Consider the following 18,256-nt stretch of genomic DNA (forward strand, 5'->3'; position numbering starts at 1 on the left):
ACAAGTCACCGATTTTGAATTCATTGGTCTATGCAGTCATGGCAGCTGTGAGAGAGGAAAAGAACTTTATGGACTGATGGGGAAGCATCCTTAGGTTACGTCCTTAACTGTAGAAAAGGAAGGGGAAATGGATGTATTTGTTGGCATCCATGTATACATACATCTGCAAGAAACGCTAGCTTTAGTTACCTGTCGTGTGGGAGCGGACAGGGCGCTGGAAGGGAGGCTTTTCTCACGTGTGCCTTTATCACTGCTCCAAGCGTGTGTGTGTGTGTGTGTGTGTGTGTGTGTGTGTGTGTGCGCGCTCCATCCTAAGTCCCCTTCTGAAGAAGTCTGTGAACGAGACGAGAGCCTTGAAGATGAGCCGAGTGGCCGGCCATCAGAGTTTGACAGCGACCAGTTGAGAGCATCGTCGACTCTAATCCTCTTGTAACTACATGAGAAGTTGTTTATTGAAGTCGATGCCGACCATTCTACGGTTGTTTGGCACTTGAAGTAAATTGGAAAGGTGGAAAGGCTTGATAAGTGGGTGCCTCATGAGCTGACCAAAAATTTTTTTTAAATAATAATTTTGAAGTGTTATCTTCTCTTATCCTTCACAACAACAACCATTTCCCGATTGGATTGTGACGTACGATGAAAAGTGGATTTTATACAACCGGCAAAGACCAGCTTAGTGGTTGGACTGATAAGAAGCTCAAAAGCACTTCCTAAAGCCAAACTTGTACCAAAAAAAGATCGTGGTCACTGATTGGTGGTCTGCTGCCCATCCGATCCCCTGCAGCTTTCTGAATCCTGGTGAACCCATTACCTCTGAGCAATGTGCTCAGCGAATCAATGGGATGCACCTAAAACCGCAACCCCTGCAGCTGGCATTCGTCACAGAACGGGCCCCGTTCTTCTCCACCGCAGCGCCCGGCTGCACGTCGCAGAACCAGCACTGAAGAAGCTGAGCAGATAGGGCTGCAGAGTGTTGCTTCATCCACCATATTCACCTGGCCTGTTGCCGACCAGCTGCCACTTCTTCAGGCGTTTCAACGACATTTTGCAGGCAAAACGCCTCCACAACCAGCAGCAGGCAGAAAATGCTTTCCAAGAGTTCGTTGAATCCCAAGGCATGGATTTTTACCCTACAGGAGTAAACAAACTTATTTCTCATTGGCAAAAATGTTGATTGTAATGGTTCCTATTTAATAAAGGTGTGTTTGAGCCTAGTTGTAATGATTTCACGTTCACGATCCCAAACCACAATTACTTTTGAACCAACCTCATGGTTGGTTGGTTAGGAAGCACGAGCAACCCAGATGCCCACTAGCAGTTGAGTGGGTAAACAGAGTGCGCCACATCCGTGCGATGAGTCGTCATCCAGCCGTGAAAATGAGTGAAGCGGCGGCCCACACGGTCCCGTGCGTGAACCCTGAGAACGTTACACTGAGGGAGGAAGCCAGATCCCGAAGGACACGTGCACGCGTTGGTCTGTGCGAGATGCCCAGAACAGGGGGGTCCTGGAGACAGAAAGCAGCCTAGTGGCTGCCAGAGGTTGGAGGGGAGGGGTGACGGGCAGTGACTTCTGGTGGGTCAGGGTTTCTTGGGGGGCAGGGCACAGTGGCCCAGGCCGAGGAGGCAGCAGCACGCTGTCTGGGAGCTTCGGGTGGAGGTCTAGTCAGCAGCCTCAGCAGTCCCGGCAGCTGGCCCACTTGGGGACGGGGCGGGGAGGCCATGTGGTTGCTCCGAGGGGCCAGGAGGGAGTTGAGGAGGACCCTTAAGACAGCCGCGTGGAGATGCGCAGGGGACCAGTGGACGGTGCGCATCCTGGGGGTGAAGCCTGACACAGGTCAGATGGGCACCACGTGTGTAGGGGGAACAGGGGCCCTTGGACGGAGCCCCAGGAACACAGCAGTTCTGAGTGGAGAACAAGTGGCCAGGGCAAGGGGGAAGAGAGTGGGAAGATGGGGTCAGCTGCTCCCCGGAGGGCGGTGGGCGAGCGCAGAGCCTGGCCAGTGAGGCCGAGGCCGGGGCCCCCATGCAGTGGCCCCAGGAGGGCAGGGGCGTGGCGGGACTGAGACACAGGCGGGAGGAGGGTCTGGGCGAGTGACGGCCACGGGGGCGGTCCCTGCTCTGCTTGTGCCTTGCAGTTTAATGTTGTTTAAAGGAAAAAAAGAAGTGAGGATTGGCCTTTGGTGTGTGAGTGTGAGTTGGACTGTTAATTTCATTCTTTTGCTTTACTTATTTATTTATTTATTTGTCTGTGGCCGTGCCGTGAGCTTGTGGGATCTTAGTTCCCCCGCCAGGGATCAAACGCAGGCCCTCAGTTCTTATATCTATTTAAGAAATATGTATATTCTTATGTAAATGTGTATAAGAATATATATATGAAAGGTTGTGTTTGCTTTTAACCAAATGGAAGTCACATTGCAGTACTGCTCTGCTCCATGGTTTTTTAGGTTCGGAGTATACAGTCTCCATTAGTTAATTGCCAAGCGCTATGTATGAGCATAAATTTTATCAGTCTCTATTCTTAGAAACCCTGAATATTCATTGAAAGGACTGATGCCAAAACTAAAGCTCCAATCCTTTGGCCACCTGATGTGAAGAGCCGACTCGTTGGGAAAGACCCTGATGCTGGAAGGTTCGATGGCAGGAGGAGAAGGGGGCAGCAGAGGACGAGATGGTTGGATGGCATCACCGACTCAATGGACATGAGTTTGAACAAACTCTGGGAGATGGTGAAGGACAGGGAAGCCTGGCCTGCTGCAGTCCATGTGGTCGCAAAGAATCCGACATGACTGAGCGACTAAACAACAATTCTTAGAAATAAGAAAAGATAAATCGCATGTATTGGGACCTTTGAAGTGCTTGTGCATTTTTCATAAGCAGTTTCATATATGCTTGCAAATAATCAGTGATTGGAAATCCAGTGCCATCACCCTGATAACTGTAAATAAGTCTCGTGAACTTGTGGCTCGTATTTTGCACAGGCATCAAGCTGGTCTTTTTCTGTCTAAGCATCCCTCTGTCCTCCTCCCATCATTGGGCCACAATATAAATAGTTACATGCAACCTTTCTAAGCAACTTTTAATCAGTACATTGGAGTTTGAAATATGTGATTTGCTGGTTCATTTGAATGTATAAACCTCTAATCATCTTTTAATTCAGGATTTAACCTGCTTTTGGCAATGGCACCCCACTCCAGTACTCTTGCCTGGAGAATCCCATGGATAGAGGAGCCTGATGGGCTGCAGTCCATGGGGTCACTAAGAGTTGGACACGGCTGAGTGACTTCACTTTGACTTTTCACTTTCATACATTGGAGAAGGAAATGGCAACCCACTCCATTATTCTTGCCTAGAGAATCCCAGGGATGGGGGAGCCTGGTGGGCTGCCATCTATGGGGTCGTACAGAGTCGGACACGACTGAAGCGACTTAGCAGCAGCAGCCTGCGTTTGCGCTGGCAGCAGCACCAGCTGCGGCTGGCGGATGATCTGAGTGAGCTCTGCAGCTCAGTCTCCAGGTGTTCGTCTTGGTCTCCTGAGAATCAGACCCCATGTCCACCCTTTATTGCAGCCGCGTCCCTCCGCTCAGAGGACACACACTGTTGCCTCCCGTGGAGCTTCGTTCTTTTCTCTCAGGTTAGCAAAAATGATGAGTAATTAAAAAATAAAACAGAACTGTTGGTGGCGATTACAGAGATTAGAAGGTGTAGGACTGTGATGTGGGCTGGTCAGGTGAAGCACACAGGATGCGGCCTGGAGAAGGGAAGGGTTAGGGACCCCATCCAGGAGGGTGGGCTTTGACCATTCCCTGCTGCTCTCCCCCCCACCCCCGAGTCCTCCTGCGGTGTCTGGGAAGAGAGCATGGTCATCACTTCCGGAGCCAAATGTCGCATCCCGTCTGTAGGACTTACTGTAAAACCAGCTTGATCGTGGACTTTGACCAGGCATGTCTAGTTCGAGTAACCTGATCCTGTTGTCCAGAGCCAAAAATGATGAGTATTGACATTTTAACACATTATGGGAAATCAGGTTTTTAAAAGTGATGTTAATGGTTGGATATTGTTTTCCCTGGTCTCAATCCCAGAAAATGTCAAATGGAAATGCAAATCTGTATTGTACAGACTTAACATTTTAAACTGAAAATATTGCAATGACTGTTGTATCTGTTCACTTTCAAAGAGTGGACTTCAAACTTTAATTACAGTAAATAGAATGTCAGTTTTAATTGGCTTACAGTATTTTTCAAACAAACATTTTTTCCTAAAGAGAAAAAAATTTGGATGCTGACAGCTAGGTTCCTATCATGGAAATAGTACAGATCATTTATTGCACATTTGGAATTTATTCAGGCTCTACTAGTTTTTTTCTACAAAAATAAGATAAATGCAGTGTACATATGAACATGCTTTTGGAATCTTAAACTTTGGAACTTCCTGTCTAACGTTTATCTAAACTCCTAAGTTTAATTTGCTTTGACACTTTTTTTCAGTTGAATTCTTTTGAGCAAAGAGAAGAGTTTTTCTTTAAGTAAAAATAATTGTGGAGTTCTATACGTTTGTCTTCTACTGTATTCAAAGCAGTCTTTCATAGAATGGTCTTAACTGTTGGATTCATTGTAAGAAGCACTTATATTTAGCCAAAATGATGGGAATTAAATAGTCTCTTCATAGGTGAGTGAAGACAGTTTGGTGCTATTAGGAGAAACTTAAGGAAACTTTGTGTCTGAAAGATACAGGCTTGCATCTGGTGATGAACGGGTTAAGGAGAAGGGCGTGGGCAGAAATGTGGAGAAGGGTCTCTTCGATTGGAAGTGGGGCAGACAGCAGCACCGTCAGGCCTCCTGGGCCTGCTTGCGCGCCCCCCACCACGCCCGGTCCCTCACCCTTCCGCGTCTCCCCTGTTGTCTTCCGCCGCTGAAACGCAGTGGTCCACTAGCATCGCAGCCTCTCCAGCCTTTGCCACACGCACGCCTCTCTCACCCGGCGGAAACCCGCTCCTGTCATCAGTTTCCCGTCCACGCGGCCTCAAGTCTACTCGAAGGCCCACGGTCACGGTCCAGGCGTCCCGCCCTGCTTCCTGCCCTCCCCAGTGTGTGTTACCCGCCCTTCTGCTCAGTGCAGAGGCATCTGTTTTCTCAGTGAATTTGGAAGAGATTAAAGGAGGACTTCCAGAAAGCCCCCCCACCCCCACCAGCTCACTGTTCATCTGGATGTGGGCCCATGGATCTGACTGCCTGTCCACTGACTGTGGGTGAGCTGTGCGCCCGGGAAAGGTGCCCTCTGCCGGCTCAGCTCCCACCCCGCCCCAGACCCCAACCATCAGCCTGCAAGCCCCAGCGTATCCTCTAAGAGGGCTCTCCTGACCCTGCGTCTCCTGTAACTGTCGCCCGATTGCCTTCAGCGCTTGACTGCAGAGTCCCTCACGAGAGAGAGCCTGTGCTCCCCACCTCCCCCCATCCTCTGTCCACTGGGCTTCCGACCCTGCCAGGGCTGCTGACCTGCTGTGGTCCCGGCCACCGCTGGCCTCCACTTCAGCAGATGCTCTACTGACGAGTCCGCTGACTCCTCCTCCCGGCACCCGTTGTCTCTGTGGCTGCTCTGCCCAGGGCCCCTGACGCCCGAGATGGTCCCCTTCCCTCCTGGCGTCCCCCAGCCTCCCTGGCCGGCGCCTCTCACTTCCCAGCCACCCAGCAGTGACTCCTCGCTGGGCTCAAACCTCGGCTCTTCTTGCCCACACTCAGCGCCTTGCTGCTCTGTCTCATCTTGGCCCGTGTCCCCTAGGACTCCAGGCTGGGAGGCTCTGGACTGGACACGGCCGCTTGAAGGCCCGAATACGTCTCAGATTAAGCTTGTCTGAAATTGGACGGTTAGCGCTCCCTCCAAAGCCTGCTCTTCCTGTAGACGTCCCCGCCTCGGAGATCAACGCCTGCCTCCTTCCCTCGCTCCTGGGGGCCCGTGGAGAGGAGACCTAGTCCCCGTGGCTCCACTCCCTGCCCGCTTCCCAGCCATGATGCCCAGTGCCCGTGCCTTGTGGGCAGTCTGTCCGGTGTGAGGACACGCTGGATTGCTTCTCCCCAGCGGGACTGGAGCTGTGTGTTTGCCGGTCTGTGCTGAAATGCTGACGTGAAGGGCTGTTCACGTTCTGTAGCTGATCGATGCTCTTAGAAGCCACCTTGTCTCCAAAGAGTTCTGCGTGTGTGCGCATGTGCGCACGCGCGTAAATTGTGATAAAATACATGTAACGTGAATTTAACATTTTAACCAGTCTATTGAATGACTGGGTGACTTCAGTGGAGTCAGGCTAAGAGACGGCCTTGGGGCGCCATCAGCCTTTCCCTAGAGGAGCACTCCAAAGCCTGGTGGCCTTGTAGGCCTTCCCTTTTCTCTTCACTCTCCCTAGTGTTTCTGGGTCACTTGTCTGTGTGTTGTTTAAGAATCTCTTCATCCACTTTGTTGTTAGGATTTATGTTTAGGAAAGTATTTCAGACTTCCCTGGGTCTGGAATAGGCAGGCTTGTATTCCAGGTTCTCCCCTGGCACTGGCCTGCCAGGTTGAGGTGGAGGCTGAAGGCTGGCCTGAGTAGTGGTGGTCTGTGTGGTCTTGGGGTCAGCAGACCCCCTCTTCTCTGGAGGGGCAGGGAGATCCTTTGTGTGGAGCCTGGAGAAGCTTGACAGGGTCAGTCTTCAGATTCTCACTCTGTTTTAATTTGTGTTTACGTTTAGTTACTTACTCATTTAACTGTTTTCTAGGAGTTTGCAGCACTTACTAAAGAACTAAATGTATGCAGGGAGCAGCTTCTTGAAAGAGAAGAAGAAATCGCTGAGCTGAAAGCGGAAAGGAACAACACCAGGGTCAGTAGGGGGATTCTCACGTGTTGACATTCGCCCCGCGGGGGTCAGCGCCGGGCTCCGTGTTGCTGTCTTTAAACTCTGTCTGGTTTTCAACCCATTTTCCACATTTTCCCACTGAGCAGACCGGGGTGGGTCAGTTTGGGGTTCTCATACCTCGCTTCAAATGATGAGAGCTAATGTAATTTTAGTACATTTGAGGGGGGTTTCTCTTAACTTACATTTTTGTCCACGCTTCACTTTGTGTGGGATCTTAGTTCCCCGACTGGGGATTAAACCCACGACCCCTGCAGAAGTGTGGAGTCTTAACTTCTTGGCCACCAGGGAGGTCCGGTCTAACTTGAGACTGAACTGGCGGGATTCCGACGTGCCTCAGCACGGTTTGGGGCTTAGCGTGAGGCTGAGAGGAGTCCCTCCCCGAATCCCAGCCTGAGGCTGACGGGCTGCTCTGGCCTCGCCCCGCAGCTGCTGCTTGAGCACCTGGAGTGTCTGGTCTCTCGGCACGAGCGGTCCCTGCGGATGACGGTGGTCAAGCGGCAGGCGCAGTCCCCGGCCGGCGTGTCCAGCGAGGTGGAGGTGCTCAAGGCGCTCAAGTCACTGTTCGAGCACCACAAGGCCCTGGACGAGAAGGTACCAGCCACCCAGCCCTCCTGGATTTGTACACTTGCTGCCTTGTTAGGTGGACGACGCATGTGTTTGTGTAACTAGTTGACTTTGGAGCGTCTTGTGTTCTTGTAAATAGGTTTTTTTCTGTAAGAAGTCCGAGTTTTATATGGTTAAAGGCGTTGCCTGCCTGCGCACTCAGTCACGTCCGAGTCTTTCCGACCCTGTGGACTGTAGCCCACCACGCTCCTCTCTTCATGGGGCTTCCCAGGCAAGAATGCTGCAGTGGGGGCCCATCTTCTACTCTGGGGGACCTTCCTGACCCAGGGATCGAACCTGCCCTCTTCTATTGGCAGGTGGATTCTTTACCACTGAGCCACCTGGGAAGCCCCCAGTTTAAAAGTATTAGTTGGCATAAATATTTCAAGATTTATTATATTCTGTATATCAATTTGCAGTTTAAAACTGGGTAATAAAATTAATTTAGGATAACATTTTGTTCTGTCAAACTGAGAATTGAAAGCTGTTAACAAGCAGATTTTCTTGACATTAAGGTCAATGAGAGGCATTTAAGGTGCTCTGTCACAGTAGCCGTGTATCAGGGTGAGTGTACAGTTGAGAAGTGTACCAACGTGCATGCACACGTCAGCATGCAGTGACTTGGCCCCTTTTATTTCAGGTGAGAGAGCGATTGCGAGTAGCGCTCGAGAGGTGTAGCCTGTTAGAAGAAGAGTTGGGTGCCACCCACAAAGAGGTAAGCTTGATCTGCCGTCGTGTAATTCGGTGAGGGCTTGTCATTTTTATCCCTTCAGTATAAAAAAGGATGAAGGCTGTAGCGGTGGGGATCAGGTGTATTAGTCTTTCTGGTTGAGGACCCGCCCACCGGGGTTATTGTAATGACCAGTACACTAGCCTGTGGCTCAGAGCTGCAGGATCTCTTCAGTGCCCCTTTGTCCAGGAGAAGACAGATTCTGACTCTGATCACCTGGCTCTATTAGGGGTGGACAGCATCACCACGCATTTTCTTTTCTGTTGTGTTTTCAGTTTAGAGTTGAGTTTTTCCAAGTGGAGTTTTGCTGTGTTTACTTATTTCTTTATTCTCCTTCACTTTTTTGGTTTCAGCTGATGATTCTTAAAGAGCAGAATAACCAGAAAAAGGTACTAACGGACGGGGTGCTTGATGTAAGTCACGAGCAGGAAAGCACGCCGAGCGCCAACGGAAAGGCAAGTCCTCGGTCTCGCGCTCTGCCTGGTTCTCGTCTTACCGTCCAGTCTGTGCAGGGCTTTTGGGAACCTCTCACCAACGCGCCATGTAGGTCGGAGCGGCCGTGAGGGTCCTGTGAGCTCCCAGAGCGCGGAACGCAGTGTGGACCTCACCGATTGCCCGGAGTGCTGTGTCCCCTCCCTCCCGAAACACGGCCGCCTAAGGCTTCCTTCCCCCCCTTAGAGATCCTCCGACGGCTCTCTGAGCCACGAGGAAGACCTGGCCAAGGTGATGGAGCTCCAGGAAGTCATCGACAAGCAGTCGCGGGAGCAGAGCCAGATGAAGGATCGCCTGGCAGCCCTCTCTGCCCACGTGACGGAGCTGGAGGAGGACCTGGACACGGCCCGGAAGGACCTCATCAAGTCCGAGGAAGTGAACACGAAACTGCAGCGCGACGTCCGCGAAGTGAGTGACGGCGGCCGTGTCCGTTGTCCTGCGGGGGACTGTGGGTCCCTTGTTCTCCCGGGGATCTCAGCCTAGGGATGGCTGCATGAGCAAGAGCAGGGCACTGGCGGGACCGCGGCTGGCGGCCTTCCTGCCTCTGCGTCGTGGGCTCTGGGGTACAAGAGGCCTGGTCCGGGCGGTCCGTTGGCAGAGGACCGACACGAGGGTGGCCCTGGCCCTGGGTGTGGACTCTGCATTCCTACAAGTTCTAGGTGGCCCAGTGTGTTCCTTTTTAAAAATTCATGCATCCATCCATTCAGTTATTGGCATATAGTTGCTTTGCACTGCTGTGTCGGTTTCTGCTGTACAGCAAGGTGAATCGTATTCCTCTTTTTTTGGATTTCCTACCCATTCACTTCACCACGGAGCACGGAGTACTGCTCCCTGTGCTGTGCCATAGGGCCGATCTTGCGCGTGGGTCAGCAGTGAGTATGTGTCCCTCCTCACCCTCAGGCCCGAGCCGCGTGACCGTGTGGAATCATGATGTTCCTGGCGGTCGCGTCTGCGGGTGTTGTGAGTTGTGAGAAGCTCCCTAGCGGTTACTGTGAACGCAGGAGAGTGCTGGCTCAGGCCTTGTCCTGTGCGCCTCGCCTCTCCTCTGTGCGCAGACAGACAGCGCCCACGCTGCCCCCCCGCCCTCCGTGAGACCGTCTCGGAGAACTCCTCCAGCACGTGGTACAGCAGGGGCACTTGTTTAGTAGCTTGGTGTGAGTAATTCTGGGTGAGAACTCAAAACAGAAATATTTGCACATGTTTGTACAACCTATTCACACTACTCTTTAGCAACAGGAGGAGATTAGGTGTCAGAGTTTAATACGTAGAGAATTCTGGAAAAAGTGTTTTTAAGACCTTTCACTTTTAATGTTAGGACTTTGCCCATGTTGGTTACTAGTGACCAGGGAGGGACCTGAAATGGGTTTTGAGCCGGCGGACAGGAGTCGCACCACCAGCAAGTTCTGGCCCTGGTTTGAGCACTTCATACATGTGGTGTAACTGCTTTAGAAGAACTAGGCTTGAGAAGACTGCACCCAGTTGGGTTACACTTTGAATTCTCTTTCCACTCGTTAATATTCTCACTTTAACTTTGAGGAAATTGCATGAGATTTTTCAAACTTTTACCCAAGGAAACGAGCCTCCAGAGCTCCCCGTTGGATCTGTTGAAGGTCCCTCCCTGTTCTGGGTCAAGCCTGCCTGTATGGTGTAGCAGACAGAGGTCCTGACTTCCTGCCAGATACCTTCCCTCCTGGAATTCTTGCAGTAACAGGGTGGTTTAGTATACTTTCTGTTTGCTGTGTGGGTTTATTATGTAGAAAAGAAGCTTGGGAAAGTGAGTGCCCAGACAGAACGTTAAGACAGATGGGTGCCAGTCGTGGTAGCTGTGACATTTGAGGTAGGCGCGCTTTTGCTCACGTCAGAGAAAACTGCCACGTCTAGGACTTTAATCTTGAGGACGCTAACTTTATGTTTGATTTGAAAGTTAGGATTTAGCCCAGCTTTTTTACTCTTAAGTGTATCGGAGCGTTCCATGATAATGAGTTACCTTTTCTCCTCTGCAATGCCCGGTGTAGGCCATGGCCCAGAAGGAGGACATGGAGGAGAGAATCACTACCCTTGAGAAACGCTACCTCGCTGCACAGCGCGAAGCCACCTCTGTGCATGACCTCAATGATAAACTTGAAAATGAAATCGCAAATAAGGATTCTATGCATCGACAGGTAAATGGCTTTTATTGAACTGTGTCTGACTTTTATAGTCGTGCGTTACTGAGGAAGGTAAAGACCTTTTCATGTGGCTCCCGCGTTGGAAATCAAGTCCCAGTCTAAAGTTCTTATGACCCTAAAATACTGTGTTGAAAAGTGTGGATGTACACCATGGTAAATCAGCTGTACCGGAATGAAATACATTTTTTAAAAATTGGGGGTGACTGCAGCTTACAGGTTTGAATTATTTGGGATTTGGTTTAACCATTTTGTGGAATTCCACTCACGACTCTTTTGTTTTACTTGAACGTGAATCTGTTGGCTTGTTAGCGTTTTTACTGACAGAGCAGAGAGTGGCAGGGAACTTCACGGCAGCTGGCTGCCTGTTGGGAACTGGGGTCACTGTGACAAAAGGCAGGGTTACAGCTCCGGTCTGATTAGGCTTTGCACCTCCTGTGGTTTGGTGAGCCTTACTCGCTTCTGTTCCCCGGTGGTCTCAGATAATCAGGACTTAACCAGGAGAACCAAATCTGGCTTCTCAAAGCAAAGTGAGTCGGTCTGGTGTGTTGCAAAGGATATCATTGGCCCCAACACAAAAATAAAATACTAGAAAACCACTAAAATTTATGATGTGGAATGCTAATTAAGAGCATTATGATATACAAAATAATGGCTGCAAAAGGCAGATCAGAAAATACCCTGTGCCATATGCTGTTGTTTTCTGAGGGTTTTAAAGCATATCGTATCATTTGTGTATAAACATAGAATAATAACACACATGGAAAAAATAAGAAAGCTGCTTAGAAACAAATGTTAACCTCTCAGGAACCTGAGCTTACAGATAATTTAATTTTTTTTCCTTTTTTAAAAAAGAATCTGTCTAAATTTTCTACGTTGAAAGTTTTTCAGACTGACAAGATCTTTTAAAAGAATAATCGTGCATTTACAAATATCAGTTGACTGGCATTTCACCAGGCACACTCTTAGCATGTCTGTATTTCAGAGGAGATGAAAGCCGTATTTTGGCTCACATGCCCGTGGCCGTCGGGTCAGTAGGGTTCCCTTCAAATGGTGATTCTGGTGATGTTTTAAGAAGGTCAGTACTGAACCCTTCTTCCCTTAACTTGTCAACAAGAATGAATAAGCTTCTATAGAAAACTGATCTTTAATGTACAAGAACTTTTTTTTTTTTTTTTTTTAAGACTTCTTTGGGGATGTTTAGGAAAGGCAAATACTCTGGCAGGAGGTGTTCTGCCCAGTGAGACTAAGCCCAGGAACACTGAGAAAATTTACCGTGACGCAGCTGCTGAAACAGAACTAATCCGGTAGACACGTGCGTTTAGGTTTTGTCTCAGCAACTCGGCCCGTTTTCACACTCTGCTCTCCCTTTGTAGACAGAGGATAAAAACCGGCAGTTGCAGGAGCGCCTGGAGCTGGCGGAGCAGAAGCTGCAGCAGACGCTGCGGAGGGCGGAGACGCTGCCCGAGGTGGAGGCCGAGCTGGCGCAGAGGGTGGCCGCGCTCTCCAAGGTGCTGCTCTGGGTCCGCGGGGGCTGGGCGTGTGCAGAGGTGGCCGCGCCCTCCCAGGCACCGCTCTGGGCCCCGGGGGTGGGGGGCCGCGGGGAGGGCCTGTCCCGTGCTGCCCCACCACGCCCCTGCCCCTGGTGCCCAGTCCAGGCAGGAGCGCAGACACGGGGGTCATGCTGCCCGTCTGAGACAGGGGCGCTCCTGGAGTGTCGGACAGTGTCCCCGCTTCTGTGTCATCCCTCCGTTAATCTCCGTACGTTTTGTTCGTGTTCTGTGTGTCCCCGGGACGCTTCAGCTCAGAGTCACTGCTTCTCAAGAGTTCAGTCAGTCACCAACTCAGAGCCTTGGCAGGATAGTTCTTCTCAGACCTAGGAAAATCCCATTCTCATTTAGGAGACTCTTAAGTCTTTATTCAGAGAAGGCACTGGCGACCCACTCCAGTACTCTTGCCTGGAAAATCTCATGGACGGAAGAGCCTGGTAGGCTGCACTCCATGGGGTCGTAAGAGTCAGACACGACTGAGCACCTTCACTTTCACTTTTCTCTTTCACGCATTGGAGAAGGAAATGGCAACCCACTCCAGTGTTCTTGCCTGGAGAATCCCAGGGACGGTGGAGCCTGGTGGGCTGCCGTCTATGGGGTCGCACAGAGTCGGACACGACTGCAGCGACTTAGCAGCAGTAGCAGTAAGTCTTTATTCACACACTTGTTGAAAGTCACAGCGGGGCACGAGCCCCACTCCCAGTGCGCCGTCACCGGGAGCCCGTGGGTGAGAGGCCACGTCCCGGGGATGTGGTGCTGCTGGGGGCATCATCCCCACTGCCAGCCGCCAGCCACCCCGTCCTTCTGGCGGGAAAGGTGTTGCCCCACGCTGCTGGTGGGCTCTGGCTGGGCACGGAGAGTCGGGCGGGCCTGTGCTGGCACGGCTGTCGGGAGCGTTGCCCGGAGCTCCGCGAGCGGCTGAGGGGCTGACTGGTGCTCGCAGACCCTCCCAGAGCAGGGTCACTAATAGCCACCAGGGGGCGCCCTTCTGCCGGTGCTCTTCCTCTCAAGGCTTAGTTTCTCCTCTCCCCACGCATCTCTGCTGTCCGTCCCTGGTCGGCCTTGTAGTCCGACCTTTTGTCTTCCGGAAGCTCTGCCACTAAGGAGGCTAAACGGTTCGAACTTCCCTCCCAGCTTAGGAAGGTAGAATGTGTGTCTCGCACGTCCCGTGCTTGCTGCTGCCCGCTGCCGACCCTGGCTCGTCACATGCAGTCCAAGGAGGTGGCGCAGCGGCCGCGGGTGCGAGGCCCAGGGTGGTGGGGAGCACGTCTCCTTTCACGAGCCGGTCACCAGCACCTTCCGTCACCCACATGTCACATGCGAAGCCACACAGGTGGCATGAGCAGGCATGCGGGCGTGCCCCCCGCAAACCCGGGGCCCGTGGTCCACATAGAGCATGGCCCGCTTGCCGCCCCTGGGGTCACAGCCCGCGTGCCGTCAGGACGGGCGCTGCGAGCGGGACTGACCCTGTTCTTGGCCGACAGGCGGAAGAGAGACACGGCAACATCGAGGAGAGGCTGCGGCAGATGGAGGCCCAGCTGGAGGAGAAGAGCCAGGAGCTGCAGCGGGTGCGTGTGCTGGCAGGGAGGCCGTGTCTGGGCTGGCACCGTCTTTCTCCGCCACTCCCGTCTCTGCCGTCGAGTGTGTGCGTGTGTGGCCCCGTCTGCTGACCCGGGCGCCCACCTTCTCAGGAGCAGGGTCAGAGATGGTCGCCCATAGGCGGTGGGCAGGGCCCAGGGGACCCCCCACATCCAAGGAGGCTGCTTGTTGCTCTGAGCAGCCAGTCGGGGCAGCTGCTCGGGGTATAGGCGGCCTTTAGAGTGACCCTCAGACAAACCTGAGGTGCCAGTCCAGGCCCACGAAGCTGAAGGCGTGGCGCCCAGGTGTGCAGCCTGCTTGCCTCGGAGGAGGCGCTGGAGTCCCCCATGCCAGACTGCTGGTCCAGACACGTGTGTAGGATGGCTGCTCCTGGACAGGAGGAGAACCGCAGCTGCGCTGTGACAGAAGGCACGTCAGGAAAGGGCGACGGTGGAGGCTCGCATCCCCAGGTCCTAAGAGGGGTTTCCCGGAAGGGTCGGCCACACGGTAAACGGAGGGGCCTCCCAGGTCCAGCCTCAGGCGTCAGTACTGTCCCCATCACGCCTACGTTCTTGGGCCTGGACTGCAGAGCCTCACACGCAGGTTCCCGGGGGCAGCGATGCTGACTCCCATCATGAGACCCGCGGTGAGGCGCCCTCCCCACCTTGGTAGAGAGCTCGTCTCCCGATCAGGGGTGCACTTCCTTACTTTCAGAACTGCTGCTCAGAGGCTGTTGAGATTGGGATGCTGTTTATGACTGAGCTGATTCAAAGTAGACTTTTGTTTTGCTTTAAAAATTTTTGAATACTGATGTCTTAATGTGGAATCTGTGACAGGTTTTATTTTCTTGGGCTCAAAAATCACTGCAGATGATGACTGCAGCCATGAGATTAAAAAATCCTTGCTCCTTGGAAAGCTATGATAAACCTAGACAGCATATTAAAAAGTAGTGACATCACTTTGCCGACAAGGGTCCATATAGTCAAAGCTATTGTTTTTTTCCAGTAATCACATATGGATGTGAGAGTTGGACCATAAAGAAGGCTGAACGCTGAAGAAGTGATGCTTTTGAATTGTGTTGCTAGAGAAGATTCTGTTTTAACAGAAAATAATCTGTTTTTTAATTTTTTATGATGGAAAACTTGAAACATGCCTCAAAGTGGAAGGAGCAGTATAATAAATACCCATGACCCATCGATTAGCTTCAGCAATTTCCAGCATAGGGACAATCTCAAATATATCATTCTTTTGTCTTCTCTCCATTTTTTTTTTTATACAGTAGATCCTAAAACAGCTTTTTAAACCATGAAATTGTATAAAACAAAGACTTGCCCACTTTGTTTTTACATTGAAAAATTGCTTGAGGTAATTACTTCTAGTTTTTAATATGAATTATCATATTGGAAAGGACCCTGATGCTGGGAAAGATTGAAGGCAGGAAGAGAGTGGATGACAGAGGATGAGATGGTTGGATGGCATCACCAACTCAATGGACATGAGTTTGAGCAAGTTCTGGGAGTTGGTGATGGGCAGGGAAGCCTGGTGTGCTGCAGTCCATGGGGTCGCACAGTCAGACATGACTGAGCACTGAACTGAACTGAATATGAATTATCATTGGAAGAAAAGCTGTGACCAACCTAGACAGCATATTAAACAGCAGAGACGTGACTTGGCCGTCAAAGGTCCACCTAGTCAAAGCTGTGGTTTTTCCAGTGGTCACATATGGATGTGAGAGCTGGACCATAAAGAAGGCTGAGTGCTGAAGAATTGATGCTTTTGAACTGAGGTGTTGGAGAAGACTGTTGAGAGTCCCCTGGACTTCATTGAGATCAAACCAATCTATCCCAAAGGAAATCAGTCCTGAATATTCGTTGGAGGGACTGATGCTAAAGCTGAAGCTCCAATACTTTGGCCAATACTTTTTCCAGTACCTGATGTGAAGAACTGACACACTGGAAAAGACCCCAATGCTGGGAAAGATTGAGGGCAGGAGGAGAAGGTACGAGAGAGGACAATCAGTTGGATGGCATCAGCGACCCAGTGGATGTGAGTTTGAGCAGACTCTGGCAGTAAAGGGCAGGGAGGCCTGGCGTGCTGCAGTCCATGGGGTCACAGAGAGTCAGACATGACTGAGTGACTAAAAAACAGCAATCGTTACAAAGAATTCAAGTGATGTTGGATGTAAAGAAGCATATGTGAAAGTCTGTCTCCACTCGCTTTTCTTCCAAAATGAATTTTCTCACCTTTTGCTTGATAAATTGAATTCATTTCACCCCCTTAATCCAGACTCAAGCTTCTGTTTATATATTGGGAAATTCCTCCACCAACATGTGTGTAAGCCGATTCCCTTTAAAGTCTGCTTGTTTCTGAGTGTACATCTACTTGCTCCCCCAGCCCCTCCAACAGGTAATGGCTGGTGACAGTAAGGTCCTCCAGGTGCTCTGCCAAAGAGAAGCGTTGGGAGTGACCTTTGACCAGTGAAGTCCCTGCCTCCCTCTGCACCTGCCTGTCTGCTCTGTGATGCTCAAGAGCCCCCCAGAGGTGGCCCTGGGAGGGACCGCCTTGGGAGCCAGGGCACAGCCCGCTCACGTCGCGGCTCCCTGGTGCTTTTAAAATAATGACCATACTTGTTCTTGAAGTTGATGAATTTTTGTTTTTCCTGTTTTAGGCAAGGCAGAGAGAAAAAATGAATGAAGAACACAATAAACGCTTATCAGATACCGTGGATAAGCTTCTGTCCGAATCAAACGAGAGGCTTCAGCTTCATCTGAAGGAGAGAATGGCTGCTCTGGAGGATAAGGTGAGCCAGCCCCTCAGCCGCTTTACCAAGAGGCGTCTGACCCGGCCCAGCCTGGTTTGTTGGGGGGCGGGCTGTGGGGAATCTCCAGGAGAGAAGTTGGAAAACTGTTCCCTACAGTAGTGTCTTTACTGGCATGAATAATCTGGCACACAGTAATCTTTATTGGCACGCTACTCAGTAAGCGTGACAGCATCCACAGGCAGCGTGTAAGGAACAGACGTAGCCATGTGCCCGCAACCGTTACGAAAGCATCAGTGAGCCGAATCCACTGATGGCCCCGGGTTACAGCCGCCGTGCTAGAATTTTCTTCTAGGTCCACCCTCACCCCTTCATTTCTTTCTTAGAAGTTTATTTCTGGGCCTTTCCTGGCAGTCCAGTGGTTGAGAGTCTGCCTTGCAAGCTCAGGGACGCAGGTTCGATCCCTGGTTGGGGAGCTAAGGTCCTGCGTGCCGCGGGGCAACCACGGCAGAGGAGCCCTGCGTGTGCAGCCGAGGCCCGACGCGGCTAATCAGTGAGTTTAGTTCAGTAGCTTTTATATAACGTGATAGAAAAGATTGAATCAGCTAAAAGCAAGCATTCTCATAATCCAACTCCAGCCTTCTCTCTTTTCATTTGCTTCGGAAAATGTCTGAGAACCGCTGTCAGAGCAGCTCAGTGGGCAACACTCTGGTTCAGGTTCGGTGAAAACCTGTCCCAGCTGCACCAGTGCCCTAAAGACGAGGCGCAGAACCTTCCCCGAGGTCGGCGCTTGGGCGGCGCTCGTCTGAGAGAGACCCGTGGCCACTAGAAGTTCTGCGGCATGTTTTTCCCCCACAAAACCCAAGATGATGCACACACTTCACTAGAGTCCACCCGGGGAAGGCCCCTCACTTCACCCTGACCTGTGGGCCGGCCCTGAGGTGGGGATAGTTTTGTCTCGGGTTTGAATTTTGCATGTGAAACCTGCACCAATTTCCTGCGTGACCACTGAACTACAAAAGCTGAAAGCAAGTTTAAAGCAGTTTCACTTGCCCCAGGGAGCTGGCCTCCTTGTATCTAGAAGATCAGTCGGGGGAGGAGAAGACTGTCTGTGCACAAGTCAGTGTGAAGAGTTTTCACCTGGCCTCGTGCCGGCACTTCACGCTGGGCGTGAGGCCCGCCGCTCATCTCGAGGGGCTTTATGCTTTCAGACAGCAGTGTGGCTGTCCCGCAGTCCACACAGCATCTGTAAGAATTGACACCAAAGCACTCTTTGTATCTTTTTCAGAATTCTCTTCTACGGGAAGTTGAAAATGCGAAAAAGCAATTAGAAGAAATGCAGAACGACAAGGTACTTACATGTCTAAATCGTTCAGAAATTTGTTAAGAGCCGACTTGAGCTGGAGTCCACCTGAATCCCTACAGATGCCCGGTGGAGGTCGAGTCACGTGTTCCCTACGGCTCGCCCACCGCTGCATCGTGTGTGGCGCTTCTGGCTG

General features: G+C 51.4%; 1 protein-coding gene across 4 annotated transcripts in view; it reads left to right on the forward strand.

The window, feature by feature from the left end:
- PPFIA1 (PTPRF interacting protein alpha 1) overlaps positions 1-18,256 on the forward strand; it is a 77,823-nt gene that overhangs the window by 23,591 nt on the left and 35,976 nt on the right. For 3 of the 4 annotated variants that reach the window (XM_040255276.1, XM_040255278.1, XM_040255279.1), the window contains exons 2-11: positions 6,744-6,845; positions 7,308-7,472; positions 8,125-8,199; positions 8,568-8,669; positions 8,893-9,114; positions 10,722-10,868; positions 12,248-12,382; positions 13,906-13,989; positions 16,668-16,799; positions 18,046-18,108. In XM_040255276.1, coding sequence (XP_040111210.1) covers positions 6,744-6,845; positions 7,308-7,472; positions 8,125-8,199; positions 8,568-8,669; positions 8,893-9,114; positions 10,722-10,868; positions 12,248-12,382; positions 13,906-13,989; positions 16,668-16,799; positions 18,046-18,108 — 1,227 coding nt within the window. Of the gene's footprint in view, positions 1-6,743; positions 6,846-7,307; positions 7,473-8,124; positions 8,200-8,567; positions 8,670-8,892; positions 9,115-10,721; positions 10,869-12,247; positions 12,383-13,489; positions 13,565-13,905; positions 13,990-16,667; positions 16,800-18,045; positions 18,109-18,256 lie in introns of all 4 variants that reach the window. The other variant, XM_040255280.1, reaches the window with a different exon arrangement.

Source organism: Oryx dammah, unplaced genomic scaffold (assembly GCF_014754425.2).
Source record: "Oryx dammah isolate SB20612 unplaced genomic scaffold, SCBI_Odam_1.1 HiC_scaffold_15, whole genome shotgun sequence".
Classification (NCBI taxonomy): Eukaryota; Metazoa; Chordata; class Mammalia; order Artiodactyla; family Bovidae; genus Oryx; species Oryx dammah.